This window comes from Oncorhynchus gorbuscha, unplaced genomic scaffold (genome assembly GCF_021184085.1).
Source record: "Oncorhynchus gorbuscha isolate QuinsamMale2020 ecotype Even-year unplaced genomic scaffold, OgorEven_v1.0 Un_scaffold_879, whole genome shotgun sequence".
Lineage (NCBI taxonomy): Eukaryota > Metazoa > Chordata > Actinopteri > Salmoniformes > Salmonidae > Oncorhynchus > Oncorhynchus gorbuscha.
This window is the reverse complement of record NW_025745861.1, coordinates 1-16,989: the sequence shown is the minus strand read 5'-3', so window position 1 is coordinate 16,989 and position 16,989 is coordinate 1. Positions and strand designations below refer to the sequence as shown.

The following is a 16,989-nucleotide window of genomic DNA, read 5'->3' as shown; positions in this document are numbered from 1 at the left end:
ATCTCAGAACCTGACAACCCAGTCCCAGCAGTATCTCAGAACCTGACAACCCAGCCCCAGCAGTATCTCAGGACCTGACAACCCAGCCCCAGCAGTATCTCAGGACCTGACAACCCAGCCCCATCAGTATCTCAGAACCTGACAACCCAGCCCCAGCAGTATCTCAGAACCTGAGATCTTACTGTAACATCCTTTCTCACATACTCTAGTTTACTTTAGTTTGTACTATAACATTACTGGTTGCCTCCACCCTTTTTCTAATGTGTTTACATTTTTTTTAATGTTCCCTTTTAAAAATCAATAAACAATTGGTCCCCCAAAAAAACTGAAGGAGAGAAAGTCAGAGATGCTGTATGAGAGAAAGTCAGAGATGCTGTAGGAGAGAAAGTCAGAGATGCTGTAGGAGAGAAAGTCAGAGATGCTGTAGGAGAGAAAGTCAGAGATGCTGTAGGAGAGAAAGTCAGAGATGCTGTAGGAGAGAAAGTCAGAGATGCTGTAGGAGAGAAAGTCAGAGATGCTGTAGGAGAGAAAGTCAGAGATGCTGTAGGAGAGAAAGTCAGTCTGATGTGCTTTCTGTGATAGCTGTGTGTGATTGATGAGTGTCCTAGCAGACAGAATGGGGACAGAGGGGCAGCAGATCTTTGTACTCACGTCAGCACCACACTTGGCATACTTCAGGATGCCCTTGTCCAAGTAGAAGTATCTCTGTAGAAGATAAGAGAAAAACAAGAGATATAGATTAAGAGATAGAGAGACAAAGATAGAGACAGAGATGGAGAGATTGAGAGAGAAAGGGAGAGAGAGAGGGATGAGAAACACACAAGTCATCCTCTGGGCAGTGGTTCAACCTCTCTGTGAGGAGCCTGATGGATTCACCCTCTCTGTGTAGTTAATACATTTATTAATATCTGTACTCTCAGACATTTCTCTCTCTCTCCATCCCTCTCCCCCTCCCTCCCCCTCTCCCTCCTTTACAGTGTACTAGTTTTGGTCAGGGCTTGTCCACAAGACTCTGGTCAAAAATGTAGTGCACTAGGAAAAAGGGTGTATTCATCTCTGCTGAAGTCATCTGTATACATCTGTACTGTCATCTGTATCCATCTCTACTGAGATCATCTGTATCCATCTCTACTGAGGTCATCTGTAACCATCTCTACTGTCATCTGTATCCATCTCTACTGAGGTCATCTGTATCCATCTCTACTGTCATCTGTATCCATCTCTACTGTCATCTGTATCCATCTCTACTGAGGTCATCTGTATCCATCTCTACTGTCATCTGTATCCATCTGTACTGAGGTCATCTGTATCCATCTCTACTGTCATCTGTATCCATCTCTACTGTCATCTGTATCCATCTCTACTGAGGTCATCTGTATCCATCTCTACTGTCATCTGTATCCATCTCTACTGAGATCATCTGTATCCATCTCTACTGAGGTCATCTGTATCCATCTTTACTTAGATCACCTGTATCCATCTCTACTGAGATCACCTGTATCCATCTCTACTGAGGTCATCTGTATCCATCTCTACTGAGGTCATCTGTATCCATCTTTACTTAGATCACCTGTATCCGTCTCTACTGAGATCACCTGTATCCATCTCTACTGAGGTAATCTGTATCCATCTCTACTGAGGTCATCTGTATCCATCTTTACTTAGATCACCTGTATCCGTCTCTACTGTCACCTGTATCATTTCTACTGAAGTCATCTGTATCCATCTCTACTGAAGTCATCTGTATCCATCTCTACTGAAGTCATCTGTATCCATCTCTACTGTCATCTGTTCCATCTCTACTGAGGTCATCTGTATCCATCTCTACTTAGATGATCTGTATCCATCTCTACAGTCATCTGTATCCATCTCTACTGAGGTCATCTGTGTCCATCTCTACTGAGGTCATCTGTATCCGTCTCTACTGTCATCTGTATCCATCTCTAATGAGGTCATCTGTATCCATCTCTACTGTCATCTGTATCCATCTCTACTGAAATCATCTGTATCCAATCATCTGTATCCACCTCTACTGAGGTCATCTGTATCCATCTCTACTGTCATCTGTATCCATCTGTACTGAGGTCATCTGTATCCATCTCTACTGTCATCTGTATCCATCTCTACTGTCATATGTATCCATCTCTACTGAGGTCATCTGTATCCATCTCTACTGTCATCTGTATCCATCTGTACTGAGGTCATCTGTATCCATCTCTACTGTCATATGTATCCATCTCTACTGAGGTCATCTGTATCCATCTCTACTGTCATCTGTATCCATCTGTACTGAGGTCATCTGTATCCATCTCTACTGTCATCTGTATCCATCTCTACTGAGGTCATCTGTATCCATCTCTACTGAGGTCATCTGTATCCATCTCTACTGTCATCTGTATCCATCTCTACTGAGGGCTTCTGTATCCATCTGTACTGAGATCATCTGTATCCATCTGTACTGAGGTCATCTGTATCCATCTCTACTTAGATCATCTGTATCCATTTCTACTGAGGTTATCTGTATCCATCTCTACTGTCACCTGTATCCATCTCTACTGAGGTCATCTGTATCTATCTCTACTGTCATCTGTTCCATCTCTACTGATGTCATCTGTATCCATCTCTACTTAGATCATCTGTATCCATTTCTACTGAGGTTATCTGTATCCATCTCTACAGTCACCTGTATCCATCTTTACTGAGGTCATCTGTATCCATCTCTACTGAGGGCATCTGTACCCATCTCTACTGAGGTCATCTGTATCCATGTGTAACTCTGTGTCGTTGTATCTGTCGAACTGCTTTGCTTTATCTTGGCCAGGTCGCAATTGTAAATGAGAACTTGTTCTCAACTTGCCTACCTGGTTAAATGAAGGTGAAATAAAAATAAATAAATAAATCCGTCTCTACTGTCATCCGTATCCATCTCTACTGAGGTCATCTGTATCCGTCTCTACTGTCATCTGTATCCATCTCTACTGAGGTCATCTGTATCCATCTCTACTGAGGTCATCTGTATCCATCTCTACTGAGATCATCTGTATCCACCTATACTGAGGTCATCTGTATCCATCTCTACTGAGATCATCTGTATCCATCTCTACTGTCATCTGTATCCATCTCTACTGAGATCATCTGTATCCATCTCTACTGTCATCTGTATCCATCTCTACTGAGATCATCTGTATCCAACTCTACTGTCATCTGTATCCATCTCTACTGAGGTCATCTGTATCCATCTCTACTGTCATCTGTATCCATCTCTACTGAGGTCATCTGTATCCATCTCTACTGAGGTCATCTGTATCCATCTCTACTGAGGGCCTCTGTATCCATCTCTACTGAGTCATCTGTATCTGTATCTCTACAGTCATCTGTATCCATCTCTACTGAGGTCATCCATATCCATCTCTACTGAGGTCATCTGTGTCCATCTCTACTGAGGTCATCTGTGTCCATCTCTACTGAGGTCATCTGTATCCGTCTCTACTGTCATCTGTATCCATCTCTACTGAGGGCTTCTGTATCCATCTCTACTGAGATCATCTGTATCCATCTGTATTGAGGTCATCTGTATCCATCTCTACTGAAGTCATCTGTATCCATCTCTACTGTCATCTGTTCCATCTCTACTGAGGTCATCTGTATCCATCTCTACTGTCATCTGTATCCATCTCTACTGAGGGCTTCTGTATCCATCTGTACTGAGATCATCTGTATCCATCTGTATTGAGGTCATCTGTATCCATCTCTACTGTCACCTGTATCCATCTCTACTGAGGTCATCTGTATCCATCTCTACTGAGGTCATCTGTATCCATCTCTACTGAGATAACCTGTATCATTTCTACTGAAGTCATCTGTATCCATCTCTACTGAGGTCATCTGTATCCGTCTCTACTGTCATCTGTATCCATCTCTACTGAAGTCATCTGTATCCATCTCTACTGTCATCTGTATCCATCTCTACTGAAGTCATCTGTATCCATCTCTACTGTCATCTGTATCCATCTCTACTGTCATCTGTATCCATCTCTACTGAGGTCATCAGTATCCATCTCTACTGAGGTCATCTGTATCCATCTCTACTGAGGTCATCTGTATCCATCTCTACTGAGGTCATCTGTATCCATCTCCATTGAGGTCATCTGTATCCATCTCTACTGAGGTCATCTGTATCCATCTCTACTGAGGTCATCTGTATCCATCTCTACTGAAGCCATCTGTATCCATCTCTACTTACATAATCTGTATCCATCTCTACTTAGAGCATCTGTATCCATCTCTACTGTCATCTGTATCCGTCTCTACTGAGATCATCTGTATCCACCTCTACTGAGATCATCTGTATCCATCTCTACTGAGGTCATCTGTATCCATCTCTACTGAGGTCATCTGTTCCATCTCTACTGAGGTCATCTGTATCCATCTCTACTGTCATCTATTCCAGCTCTACTGAGGTCATCTGTATACATCTCTACTGAGGGCATCTGTATCCATCTGTACTGAGATCATCTGTATCCATCTCTACTTAGATCATCTGTATCCATCTCTACTGAGGGCATCTGTATCCATCTGTACTGAGATAATCTGTATCCATCTCTACTTAGATCATCTGTATCCATCTCTACTGAGGTCATCTGTGTCCATCTCTACTGAGGTCATCTGTATCCATCTCTACTGAGGTCATCTGTATCCATCTCTACTGAGGTCATCTGTATCCATCTCTACTTAGATCATCTGTATCCATCTCTACAGTTATCTATATACATCTCTACTGAGGTCATCTGTATCCATCTCTATACTCCTGGTGTCGAGGAGCCGATGTAGAATGCGTCCCAAATTATACCCCATTCCCTACAACCTTGAACAGAGCCCTGGGGGGGGCATTTGGGACGCAAGTGTAGCATGGATACTACAGGCAGCAGGCCATCAGCTAATGGAGCAATATCATCTCATTTAAAGAGCTAACCTTTTAGAGAGACAGAGAGAGAGACAGAGAGAGAGACAGCGAGAGAGAGACAGAGAGAGAGAGAGAGAGACAGAGAGCGAGAGAGAGAGAGAGAGAGAGAGAGAGACAGAGAGCGAGAGAGAGAGAGAGAGAGAGAGAGAGGGAGAGAGAGAGAGAGAGAGAGAGAGAGAGAGAGAGAGAGAGAGAGAGAGAGAGAGAGAGAGAGAGAGAGGGGGGAGGGAGAGAGGGAGCGAGAGAGAGGGAGGGAGGGAGAAAGGGAGCGAGAGACAGGGATGTAGTGAAAGAAATTGACGCCTGGGACATGTGGCTACTGCAAGGGAAGGGGGATGTCATTCATCAAGTGATTCAATTAGCTAACAACACAAAGGAGTGATGTCATGGGGGGACACAAGGCTGGGAAATGATGTGGGTGGGGGAAGGGACTGATATTGATCACATGCTCTGACAACACTGTTTAGCTGGAATATTTCCCCACAAGTTAGTCCCCTTCCCCGGGTGCTGCTGTTTGGTGAGATGACTACCCTGTATCAGAGGTGAGATGACTACCCTGTATCAGAGGTGAGGTGACTACCCTGTATCAGAGGTGAGATGACTACCCTGTATCAGAGGTGAGATGACTACCCTGTATCAGAGGTGAGATGACTACCCTGTATCAGAGGTGAGATGACTACCCTGTATCAGAGGTGAGGTGACTACCCTGTATCAGAGGTGAGATGACTACCCTGTATCAGAGGTGAGGTGACTACCCTGTATCAGAGGTGAGATGACTACCCTGTATCAGAGGTGAGGTGACTACCCTGTATCAGAGGTGAGGTGACTACCCTGTATCAGAGGTGAGATGACTACCCTGTATCAGAGGTGAGGTGACTACCCTGTATCAGAGGTGAGATGACTACCCTGTATCAGAGGTGAGATGACTACCCTGTATCAGAGGTGAGATGACTACCCTGTATCAGAGGTGAGGTGACTACCCTGTATCAGAGTTGAGATGACTACCCTGTATCAGAGGTGAGGTGACTACCCTGTATCAGAGGTGAGATGACTACCCTGTATCAGAGGTGAGATGACTACCCTGTATCAGAGGTGAGGTGACTACCCTGTATCAGAGGTGAGATGACTACCCTGTATCAGAGGTGAGATGACTACCCTGTATCAGAGGTGAGGTGACTACCCTGTATCAGAGGTGAGATGCTTACAGTGTGTGTGTGTGTGTGTGTGTGTGTGTGTGTGTGTGTGTGTGTGTGTGTGTGTGTGTGTGTGTGTGTGTGTGTGTGTGTGTGTGTGTGTGTGTGTGTGTGTGTGTGTGTGTGTGTGTGTGTGTGTGTGAGAAGCCTACCTTGTGCCATCCCTTCATCGGCCACTTCCTCCTCTTCAGCATGTATCCATCCTGCTTCTGGGGCTCCTGGACATTACTGTGTCCTCCACGCAGCCCCTCTACAATCTCCCAACTGTCCTGTAGACACAACAAGGTTACACACAGCCCCTCTACAATGTCCCAACTGTCCTGTAGACACACAACAAGGTTACATACAGCCCCTCTACAATCTCCCAACTGTCCTGTAGACACACAACAAGGTTACAGACAGCCCCTCTACAATCTACCAACTGTCCTGTAGACACAACAAGGTTACACACAGCCCCTCTACAATCTACCAACTGTCCTGTAGACTCACAACAAGGTTACAGACAGCCCCTCTACAATCTCCCAACTGTCCTGTAGACACACAACAAGGTTTACAGACAGCCCTTCTACAATCTACCAACTGTCCTGTAAACACAACAAGGTTACACACAGCCCCTCTACAATCTACCAACTGTCCTGTAGACACAACAAGGTTACACACAGCCCCTCTACAATCTACCAACTGTCCTGTAAACACACAACAAGGTTACACACAGCCCCTCTACAATCTCCCAACTGTCCTGTAGACACACAACAAGGTTACACACAGCCCCTCTACAATCTACCAACTGTCCTGTAAACACACAACAAGGTTACACACAGCCCCTCTACAATCTACCAACTGTCCTGTAAACACACAACAAGGTTACACACAGCCCCTCTACAATCTACCAACTGTCCTGTAAACACACAACAAGGTTACACACAGCCCCTCTACAATCTACCAAGTGTCCTGTAAACACAACAAGGTTACACACAGCCCCTCTACAATCTACCAACTGTCCTGTAAACACACAACAAGGTTACAGACAGCCCCTCTACAATCTCCCAACTGTCCTGTAGACACACAACAAGGTTACACACAGCCCCTCTACAATCTACCAAGTGTCCTGTAAACACACAACAAGGTTACAGACAGCCCCTCTACAATCTACCAACTGTCCTGTAAACACACAACAAGGTTACACACAGCCCCTCTACAATCTACCAACTGTCCTGTAGACACAACAAGGTTACACACAGCCCCTCTACAATCTACCAACTGTCCTGTAGACACAACAAGGTTACACACAGCCCCTCTACAATCTACCAACTGTCCTGTAAACACACAATCCTTTAGACACACAACAAGGTTACACACAGCCCCTCTACAATCTACCAACTGTCCTGTAAACACACAACAAGGTTACACACAGCCCCTCTACAATCTACCAACTGTCCTGTAAACACAACAAGGTTAGAATATTATTTTTTATATAATATATGTGTCCCAAATGGCATCCTATTCCCTATATAATGCACTACTTTTCACCAGGGCCCATAGGTATCTGGTCAAATCTAGTACACTACTAGGAAATAGGATGCCATTTGGGACTAAGCCCAAGTATAAACTGACTAGCCAGTAAACAATAGTGTTTTATAAACAGACTGTTCCGTTTCCCACAGAGACCAGTCAGAATGTCAGGAGGGGGAGGTGACCTCTGTAAGAGAGAGAGAGAGAGATGAGGAAGAGAGAGCGAGAGAGAGAGATGAGACATGAGACATGAGACAGCGAGAGAGAGAGAGAGAGAGAGAGAGAGAGAGAGAGAGAGAGAGAGAGAGAGAGAGAGAGAGAGAGAGAGAGAGAGAATGAGAGAGCGAGAGCGAGAGAGAGAGAGACATATGAGGAAGAGAGTGAGAGATGAGGAAGAGAGAGACAGATGAGAGAGAGAGACACGCACACCTTTCCTGTAGTAACTACCTCAGTAAATAGACTCTACCTTTCCTGTAGTAACTACCTCAGTAAATAGACTCTACCTTTCCTGTAGTAACTACCTCAGTAAATATACTCTACCTTTCATGTAGTAACTACCTCAGTAAATAGACTACCTTTCCTGTAGTAACTACCTCAGTAAATATACTCTACCTTTCATGTAGTAACTACCTCAGTAAATATACTCTACCTTTCCTGTAGTAACTACCTCAGTAAATATACTCTACCTTTCATGTAGTAACTACCTCAGTAAATAGACTCTACCTTTCCTGTAGTAACTACCTCAGTAAATATACTCTACCTTTCATGTAGTAACTACCTCAGTAAATAGACTCTACCTTTCCTGTAGTAACTACCTCAGTAAATATACTCTACCTTTCCTGTAGTAACTACCTCAGTAAATAGACTCTACCTTTCCTGTAGTAACTACCTCAGTAAATAGACTCTACCTTTCATGTAGTAACTACCTCAGTAAATAGACTCTACCTTTCCTGTAATAACTACCTCAGTAAATAGACTCTACCTTTCCTGTAGTAACTACCTCAGTAAATAGACTCTACCTTTCCTGTAGTAACTACCTCAGTAAATAGACTCTACCTTTCCTGTAGTAACTACCTCAGTAAATAGACTCTACCTTTCATGTAGTAACTACCTCAGTAAATAGACTCTACCTTTCATGTAGTAACTACCTCAGTAAATAGACTCTACCTTTCCTGTAGTAACTACCTCAGTAAATAGACTCTACCTTTCCTGTAGTAACTACCTCAGTAAATAGACTCTACCTTTCCTGTAGTAACTACCTCAGTAAATAGACTCTACCTTTCCTGTAGTAACTACCTCAGTAAATAGACTCTACCTTTCCTGTAGTAACTACCTCAGTAAATATACTCTACCTTTCCTGTAGTAACTACCTCAGTAAATAGACTCTACCTTTCCTGTAATAACTAATCTAATCCGCTACACAATATTCACAGAGCTGACGGCTGGACAGACGGGTCGGGGAGGGAGGGAGGGACAGAGTAATGATCTTGATAATACGGCCAGATGATGAGATTAGAGATTATAATCATATATCCAGGTCAATGTGTTAACCTCAGTGAGAGAGATAACACTCACACACATGTACAGTACATTGTGTATTATACCAATGGTCCCTAACTAGCTCCATTGGGATATCCAAAGTGAAACCACATTTACCACAAGCATTACAATCGGGTCGCGTGCAGCTGCACTCCTTGTGTGCTGCCAGCTGTGGCATGTGGTCCAGGCATGTGGTCAAGATTGAAATAAACCCAACCTTCATTTACGTTGTGACATACTCAATTAAAAAAACTACATTTTGGACTAGACTGACTTTATGACAAAAATGATCCTATAGTAGTTCAATTCTGACAGCAGAATAAACGTTTCTGACAAATACTGATACCACATAAGTTGTTTTTTAAATGAGAAGTTGTTCTTTAGGGGAGGGAGGTCTCTTTAAGAGAGGGGGGGGCTCTTTAAGGGAGGGAGGGAGGTCTTTAAGGGAGGGAGGGAGATCTTTAAGGGAGGGAGGGCTCTTTAAGGGAGGGAGGGAGGTCTTTAAGGGACCGAGGTCTTTAGAGGGAGGTAGGGAGGGGTAGGGAGCACTTTAAAGAGGGGAGGGAGGTCTTTAAGAGGGAGGTCTTTAAGGGGGTGAGAGAGGTCTTTGGGAGGGAGGTCTTTAAGGGAGATAGGGCACTTTAAGGGAGTGAGGGAGGTCTTCAAGGGGGAGGGAGGTCTTTAAGGGGAAGAAGGAGGTCTTTGGGAGGGAGGGCTCTTTAAGGGAGGGAGGGAGGTCTTTAAGGGAGGGAGGGCTCTTTAAGGGAGAGAGGGAAGTCTTTAAGGGAGGGAGGGCTATATAAGGGAGGGAAGTCTTTAAGGGAGGGAGTGCTCTATAAGGGAGGGAAGTCTTTAAGGGAGGGAGGGCTATATAAGGGAGGGAAGTCTTTAAGGGAGGGAGGGAGGACCTGAGCCCTAGGACCGTGCCCCAGGACTACCTGACATGATGGCTCCTTGCTGTCCCCAGTCCACCTGACTGTGCTGCTGCTCCAGTTTCAACTGTTCTGCCTTATTATTATTTGACCATGCTGGTCATTTATGAACATTTGAACATCTTGGTCATGTTCTGTTATAATCTCTACCCGGCACAGCCAGAAGAGGACTGGCCACCCCACATAGCCCGGTTCCTCTCTAGGTTTCTTCCTAGGTTTTGGCCTTTCTAGGGAGTTTTTCCTAGCCACCGTGCTTTTACACCTGCATTGTTTGCTGTTTGGGGTTTTAGGCTGGGTTTCTGTACAGCACTTTGAGATATCAGCTGATGTACGAAGGGCTATATAAATAAATTTGATTTGATTTGATTTGATAAGGGAGGGAAGTCTTTAAGGGAGTGAGGGCTCTATAAGGGAGGGAGGGAAGTCTTTAAGGGAGGGAGGGCTATATAAGGGAGAGAAGGACGTCTTTAAGGGAGGGAGGGCTATATAAGGGAGGGAAGTCTTTAAGGGAGGGAGGGAAGTCTTTAAGGGAGGGAGGGAAGTCTTTAAGGGAGGGAGGGCTATATAAGGGAGGAAAGTCTTTAAGGGAGGGAGGTATGTAGTACGGTAATTCAACAGCTTACTACACTGTAGTCTCTATTCAGTCTGGATCCCTGAAGCGTTACAGATCACGTGATGGAGATGTAAAGGTAATTTCAGATTGAGACGTGAATACAGTGTCCGCTAACGCCGGAACATTTACATTTCAATCCCGCGGTAACGCTGAACTTCAGCGATACGGCTTGAATAGAGCCCTGTGTGACTGGGCTCATCATCACAGACCACCTGACAACAACAACACATAGTTAGTGGGAATCCTGCAGCATCAAGCATCAAATACTCATGACTGTACAGTCTTATGTATGACTGGTATCCTTTTAATGGTTTGCATTAACAATATATTTACAGCGTCTCTTTTTGTGGTCCTGAATATTGAAAACGGTGAACCGTCGCTGAGGGCAAGGCGTTCTGGAAACGATGGGTTTCATTTTCCAAACAGAGACATTCATTATGTTCTCTTCCTGACTGGAGATAGCTGTGACATTAATGAGTGTGTGTGTGTGTGTGTGGTCGGTGTTACCTGTCGGCTGTCGTGTTTGGAGGAGGAGCTGCTGTTGCTGTGTGAGGGGGAAGAGATCTTGTGAGACATGGCTGAACTTCTCTCCTCTGAGCCCATCTCCCTGCAGGCCGTCTCCCTGTCCCTGCAGTCCGTCTCCCTGTCCCTGCAGTCCGTCTCCCTGTCCCTGCAGTCCGTCTCCCTGTCCCTGCAGTCCGTCTCCCTGCCCCTGCAGTCCGTCTCCCTGTCCCTGCAGTCCGTCTCCCTGTCCCTGCAGGCCGTCTCCCTGTCCCTGCAGTCCGTCTCCCTGCCCCTGCAGTCCGTCTCCCTGACCCTGCAGTCCGTCTCCCTGCCCCTGCAGTCCGTCTCCCTGTCCCTGCAGTCCGTCTCCCTGTCCCTGCAGTCCGTCTCCCTGCCCCTGAAGTCCGTCTCCCTGCCCCTGAAGTCCGTCTCCCTGTCCCTGCAGGCCGTCTCCCTGTCCCTGCAGTCCGTCTCCCTGGGATTTGAGGATCCTCTCTCCTTGGGACTTGGGCTTCTCTGGGTCAGTGAGGCACTGCAACCTTGTCCATCTGGAACATCCCTCACTGAGTGAGAGAGAGAGAGAGAGAGAGAGAGAGAGAGAGAGAGAGAGAGAGAGAGAGAGAGAGAGAGAGAGAGAGAGAGAGAGAGAGAGAGAGAGAGAGAGAGAGAGAGAGAGAGAGAGAGAGAAAGAAGAGGGATTGGAGAGGGAGAGGCAGAGATGTTATTGATCTTTAGGAACATTTAATTGACACAATTTAGCTAATAACTATTGTACATACCAAATTCAAATGCAAAAAAGTTTTTAAAAAGGTCACTGTTGAAGAGAGAGTTCACATATCAGATGAAGGGAGAACTGAAGTCCTAAAAAGCTTTGAAGCTCCTTAGTCTCACTGGGAACCACAACCACTCTGAGCGAGAGAGATGTTGTTCTGACAGAGTGCTTCCTTTTAGCTGCGTCTGTGTCCCAAATGGAGCCCTATTCTCCAAATTGTTCACTACGTTTGACCAGAGGGTCAAAAGAGAATAGGGGCCCATTTGGGACGAAGCCTGTGATTCACTGTGCTGGTGAGTCATGGTCCAACAGTATGGACTGTCAACATTCATCAACGTACATACAGTGTGATGAACAGACACTTGTGCCCCTTAATTGAAGTAAAATAGAAACAAATATTAATGTGCAATAATTACCGCTTGATCATACAGGATAGTGGTGAATAAATATCACATCACACACTGACTGGCAACTAAGGTGAAAAATAGACTACTGTCTTTGGTGTGTATCAGTAGATCAGTAGATGAGCTTCACAGTGTGTGTGTGTGTGTGTGTGTGTGTGTGTGTGTGTGTGTGTGTGTGTGTGTGTGTGTGTGTGTGTGTGTGTGTGTGTGTGTGTGTGTGTGTGTGTGTGTGTGTGTGTGTGTGTGTGTGTGTGTGTGTGTGTGTCGTTGTGAGAATGATAAACAACCTGGGTGAACTAAGGTAACTGTAAATTATACCGTCAGATCACAAGGCAACATACAGCAGGCAATCAATGCAACATGCTTTACTGATGCTAAAAGAACAGAGGTGCTACTGAATGTGTGGCCAATCAATCTCAGTGGAGTTCCAATCAATCTCACTGGAGTTCTAATCAATCTCAGTGGAGTTCCAATCAATCTCCCTGAGTTCCAATCAATCTCCCTGGAGTTCCAATCAATCTCACTGGAGTTCCAATCAATCTCACTGGAGTTCCAATCAATCTCCCTGGAGTTCCAATCAATCTCACTGGAGTTCCAATCAATCTCACTGGAGTTCCAATCAATCTCCTGGAGTTCCAATCAATCTCACTGGAGTTCCAATCAAGTTCTCAATCTCCCTGGAGTTCCAATCAATCTCCCTGGAGTTCCAATCAATCTCCTGGAGTTCCAATCAATCTCCCTGGAGTTCCAATCAATCTCCCTGGAGTTCCAATCAATCTCACTGGAGTTCCAATCAATCTCCTGGAGTTCCAATCAATCTCACTGGAGTTCCAATCAATCTCACTGGAGTTCCAATCAATCTCCCTGGAGTTCCAATCAATCTCCTGGAGTTCCAATCAATCTCACTGGAGTTCCAATCAATCTCCCTGGAGTTCCAATCAATCTCCCTGGTGTTCCAATCAATCTCACTGGAGTTCCAATCAATCTCCCTGGAGTTCCAATCAATCTCACTGAGTTCCAATCAATCTCACTGGAGTTCCAATCAATCTCCCTGGAGTTCCAATCAATCTCACTGGAGTTCCAATCAATCTCACTGGAGTTCCAAAGTAGTTTCTTTACAGCAATTCACCATGAAGGCCTGATATACTCAGTCTCCTGTGTGTCTGTTACTTGAACTCTGTGAAGCATTTATTTGGGCTGCAATTTGAGGTGCAGTTAATCTCTTCAACCTATGGGGGTGCTATTTCATTATTGGATAAAAACGTGCCTGTTTTAAGCGCAATATTTTGTCACAAAAAGATGCTCGACTATGCATTTAATTGACAGCTTTGGAAAGAAAACACTCTGACGTTTCCAAAACGGCAAAGATATGATCTGTGAGTGCCACAGAACTGATGCTACAGGCGAAACCAAGATGAAACTTCAAACAGGAAATGAGCAGAATTTTTGAGGCTCTGTTTTCCATTGTCTCCTTATATGGCTGTGAATGCGCCAGGAATGAGCCTGCCCTTTCTGTCATTTCCCAGGTGTCTGCAGCATTGTGACGTATTTGTAGGCATATCATTGGAAGATTGGCCATAAGAGACTACATTTACCAGGTGTCCTTTGTCTAAATTGGTGCATAATCTTCAGCTGCAGGCATTTCCCCATGGGATTCAGAGGAGAAAGCATACTTCCACGAACGATATATCATCGAAGAGATATGTGAAAAACACCTTGAGGGTTGATTCTAAACAACGTTTGCCATGTTTCAGTCGATATTATGGAGTTAATTTGGAAAAAAGTTCTGCGTTTTGATGACTGAATTTTTGTGTTTTTTTTGGTAGCCAAACGTGATGTACCAAACGGAGAGATTTCTCCTATACAAATAATCTTTTTGAACATTTGCTATCTAACTGAGAGTCTCCTCATTGAAAACACCCGAAGTTCTTCAAAGGTAAATGATTTTATTTGAATGCTTTTCTGGTTTTTGTGAAAATGTTGCCTGCTGAATGCTAACGCTAAATGCTACGCTAGCTATCAATACTGTTACACAAATGCTTGTTTTGCTATGGTTGAGAAGCATATTTTGAAAATCTGAGATGACAGTGTTGTTAACAAAAGGCTAAGCTTGAGAGCTAGCAGATTTATTTCATTTCATTTGCGATTTTCATGAATAGTTAATGTTGTGTTATGGTAATGGGCTTGAAGCTGTAGTCATTATCCCGGATCCGGGATGGCTCGACGCAAGAAGTTAACTCTAATGAACGTATTCTCTGCAGCAGAGGTAACTGGGTGTTCCTTTCATGTGGCGGTCCTCATTAGAGCCAGTTTCATCATTGCACTTGATGGTTTTTATGACTGCACTTCAAGAAACTTTCAAAGTTCTTGACATTTTCTTGACTGACCTTCATGTCTTAAAGTGATGATGGACTGATGGACTCTTCTGCTTATTTGAGTTGTTCTTGCCAAAATATGGACTTGGACTTTACCAAACAGGGCTATCTTCTGTATACCACCCCTACCTTGTCACAACACAACTGATTGGCTCAAACGCATTAAGGACAGAAATTCCACAAATGAACTTTTAACAAGACACATCTGTTAATTGAAATGCATTCCAGGTGACTACCTCATGAAACTGGTTGAGAGAATGCCAAGAGTGTGCAAAGCTGTCATCAAGGCAAAGGGTGGCTAATTTGAAGAATCTAAAATCTAAAATATATTTGTTTAACACTTTTTTTTGGTTACTACATGATTCCATATGTGTTATTTCAGTATATATGTCTTCACTATTATTCTAAAATGTAGAAAATAGTCAAAATAAAGAACAATCCTGGAATGATTAGGTTGTCCAAACTTTTGACTGCTACGGTAGACATTTGAAGTCGGAAGTTTACATAAACCTTAGCCAAATACATTTAAACTCAGTTTTTCACAATTCCAGATATTTAATCCTAGTAAAAAATTCCTGTCTTAGGTCAGTTAGAATCACCACTTTATTTTAAGAATGTGAAATAATAGCAGAGAGAATGATTATTTCAGCTTTTATTTCTTTCATCATATTCCTAGTGGGTCAGAAGTTTACATACTGTACACTCAATTAGTATTTGGTAGTATTGCCTTTAAATTGTTTAACTTGGGTCAAACATTTCATATAGCCTTCCACAAGCTTCCCACAATAAGTTGGGTGAATGTTGGCCCATTCCTCCTGACAGAGCTGGTGTAACTGTGTCAGGTTTGTAGGCCTCTTGCTCGCACACGCTTTTTCAGTTCTGCCCACAAATTTTCTATAGGATTGAGGTCAGGGCTTTGTGATGGCCCACTCCAATACCTTGACTTTGTTGTCCTTAAGCCATTTTTGCCACAACTTTGGAAGTATGCTTGGGGTCATTGGCCATTTGGAAGACCCATTTGCGACCAAGCTTTAACTTCCTGCCTGACTGATGTCTTGATATGTTGCTTCAATATATCCAAAATCATTTTCCTCCCTCATGATGCCGTCTATCTTGTGAAGTGCGCCAGTCCCTCCTGCAGCAAAGCACCCCCACAACATGATGCTGCCACCCCAGTGCTTCACAGTTGGGATGGTGTTCTTCGGCATGCAGACCTCCCCCTTTTTCTTCCAAACAAACATAAGTATGGTCATTATGGCCAAACAGTTCTATTTTTGTTTTCATCAGAGCATTGGATATTTCCACAAAAGCACAATCTTTGTCCCCATGTGTAGTTGCAAACCGTAGTCTGGCTTTTTATGGTGGTTTTGGAGCAGTGGCTTCTTCCATGCTGAGCTGCCTTTCAGATTATGTCGATATAGGACTCACTTTACTGTGGATATAGATACTTTTGTACCTGTTTCCTACAGCATCTTCACAAGGTCCTTTGCTGTTGTTCGGGGATTGATTTGCACTTTTCGCACCAAAGTACGTTCATCTCTAGGAGACAGAACGCATCTCCTTCCTGAGAGGTATGACGGCTTTTGCTGGTCCCCATGGTGTTTATACTTGTGTACTATTGTGTGTACAGATGAATGTGGTACCTTCAGGTGTTTGGAAATTGCTCCCAAGATGAACCAGACTTGTGAGGTCTTCAAAAAGAAATCTGAGGTCTTGGCTGATTTCTTTGGATTTTCCCATCATGTCAAGCAAAGAGGCACTGGAGTTTGAAGGTAGGCCTTGAAATACATCCACAGGTACACCTCCAATTGAAACAAATGATGTAATTTAGCCTATCAGAAGCTTCTAAAGCTATGACATCATTTTCTGGAATTTTCCAAGCTGTTTAAAGGCACAGTCAACTTAGTGTATGTAAACTTCTGACCCACTCATACAGTGAATTATAACAAATAATCTGTCTGCCTTATGGTCTTTGGAAAATAGACTTGTCAATGTACTGAAAGTGAATCTAACAGCTTACCAATCTCTAGTTTGTTTGAAGTTTAGAAAAAACAGAGTTTTAATGATTCCAACCTAAGTGTATGTAAACTTTGAAAAACGAGTTTTAATGATTCCAACCTAAGTGTATGTAAACTTTGAAAAACGAGTTTTAATGATTCCAACCTAAGTGTATGTAAACTTT

At 43.8% G+C, this 16,989-nt stretch overlaps 1 protein-coding gene across 1 annotated transcript in view; it reads right to left on the bottom strand.

Annotated features, from left to right (window-relative positions):
- Window positions 1-11,494, bottom strand: part of LOC124020703 (oxysterol-binding protein-related protein 3-like) — a 73,113-nt gene extending 61,619 nt beyond the window's left edge. The window contains 3 exon segments of the mRNA XM_046335953.1: window positions 652-705; window positions 6,309-6,425; window positions 11,260-11,494. Coding sequence (XP_046191909.1) covers window positions 652-705; window positions 6,309-6,425; window positions 11,260-11,355 — 267 coding nt within the window. The 5' untranslated portion in view covers window positions 11,356-11,494.
- Between the last annotated feature and the right edge of the window lie 5,495 nt (window positions 11,495-16,989).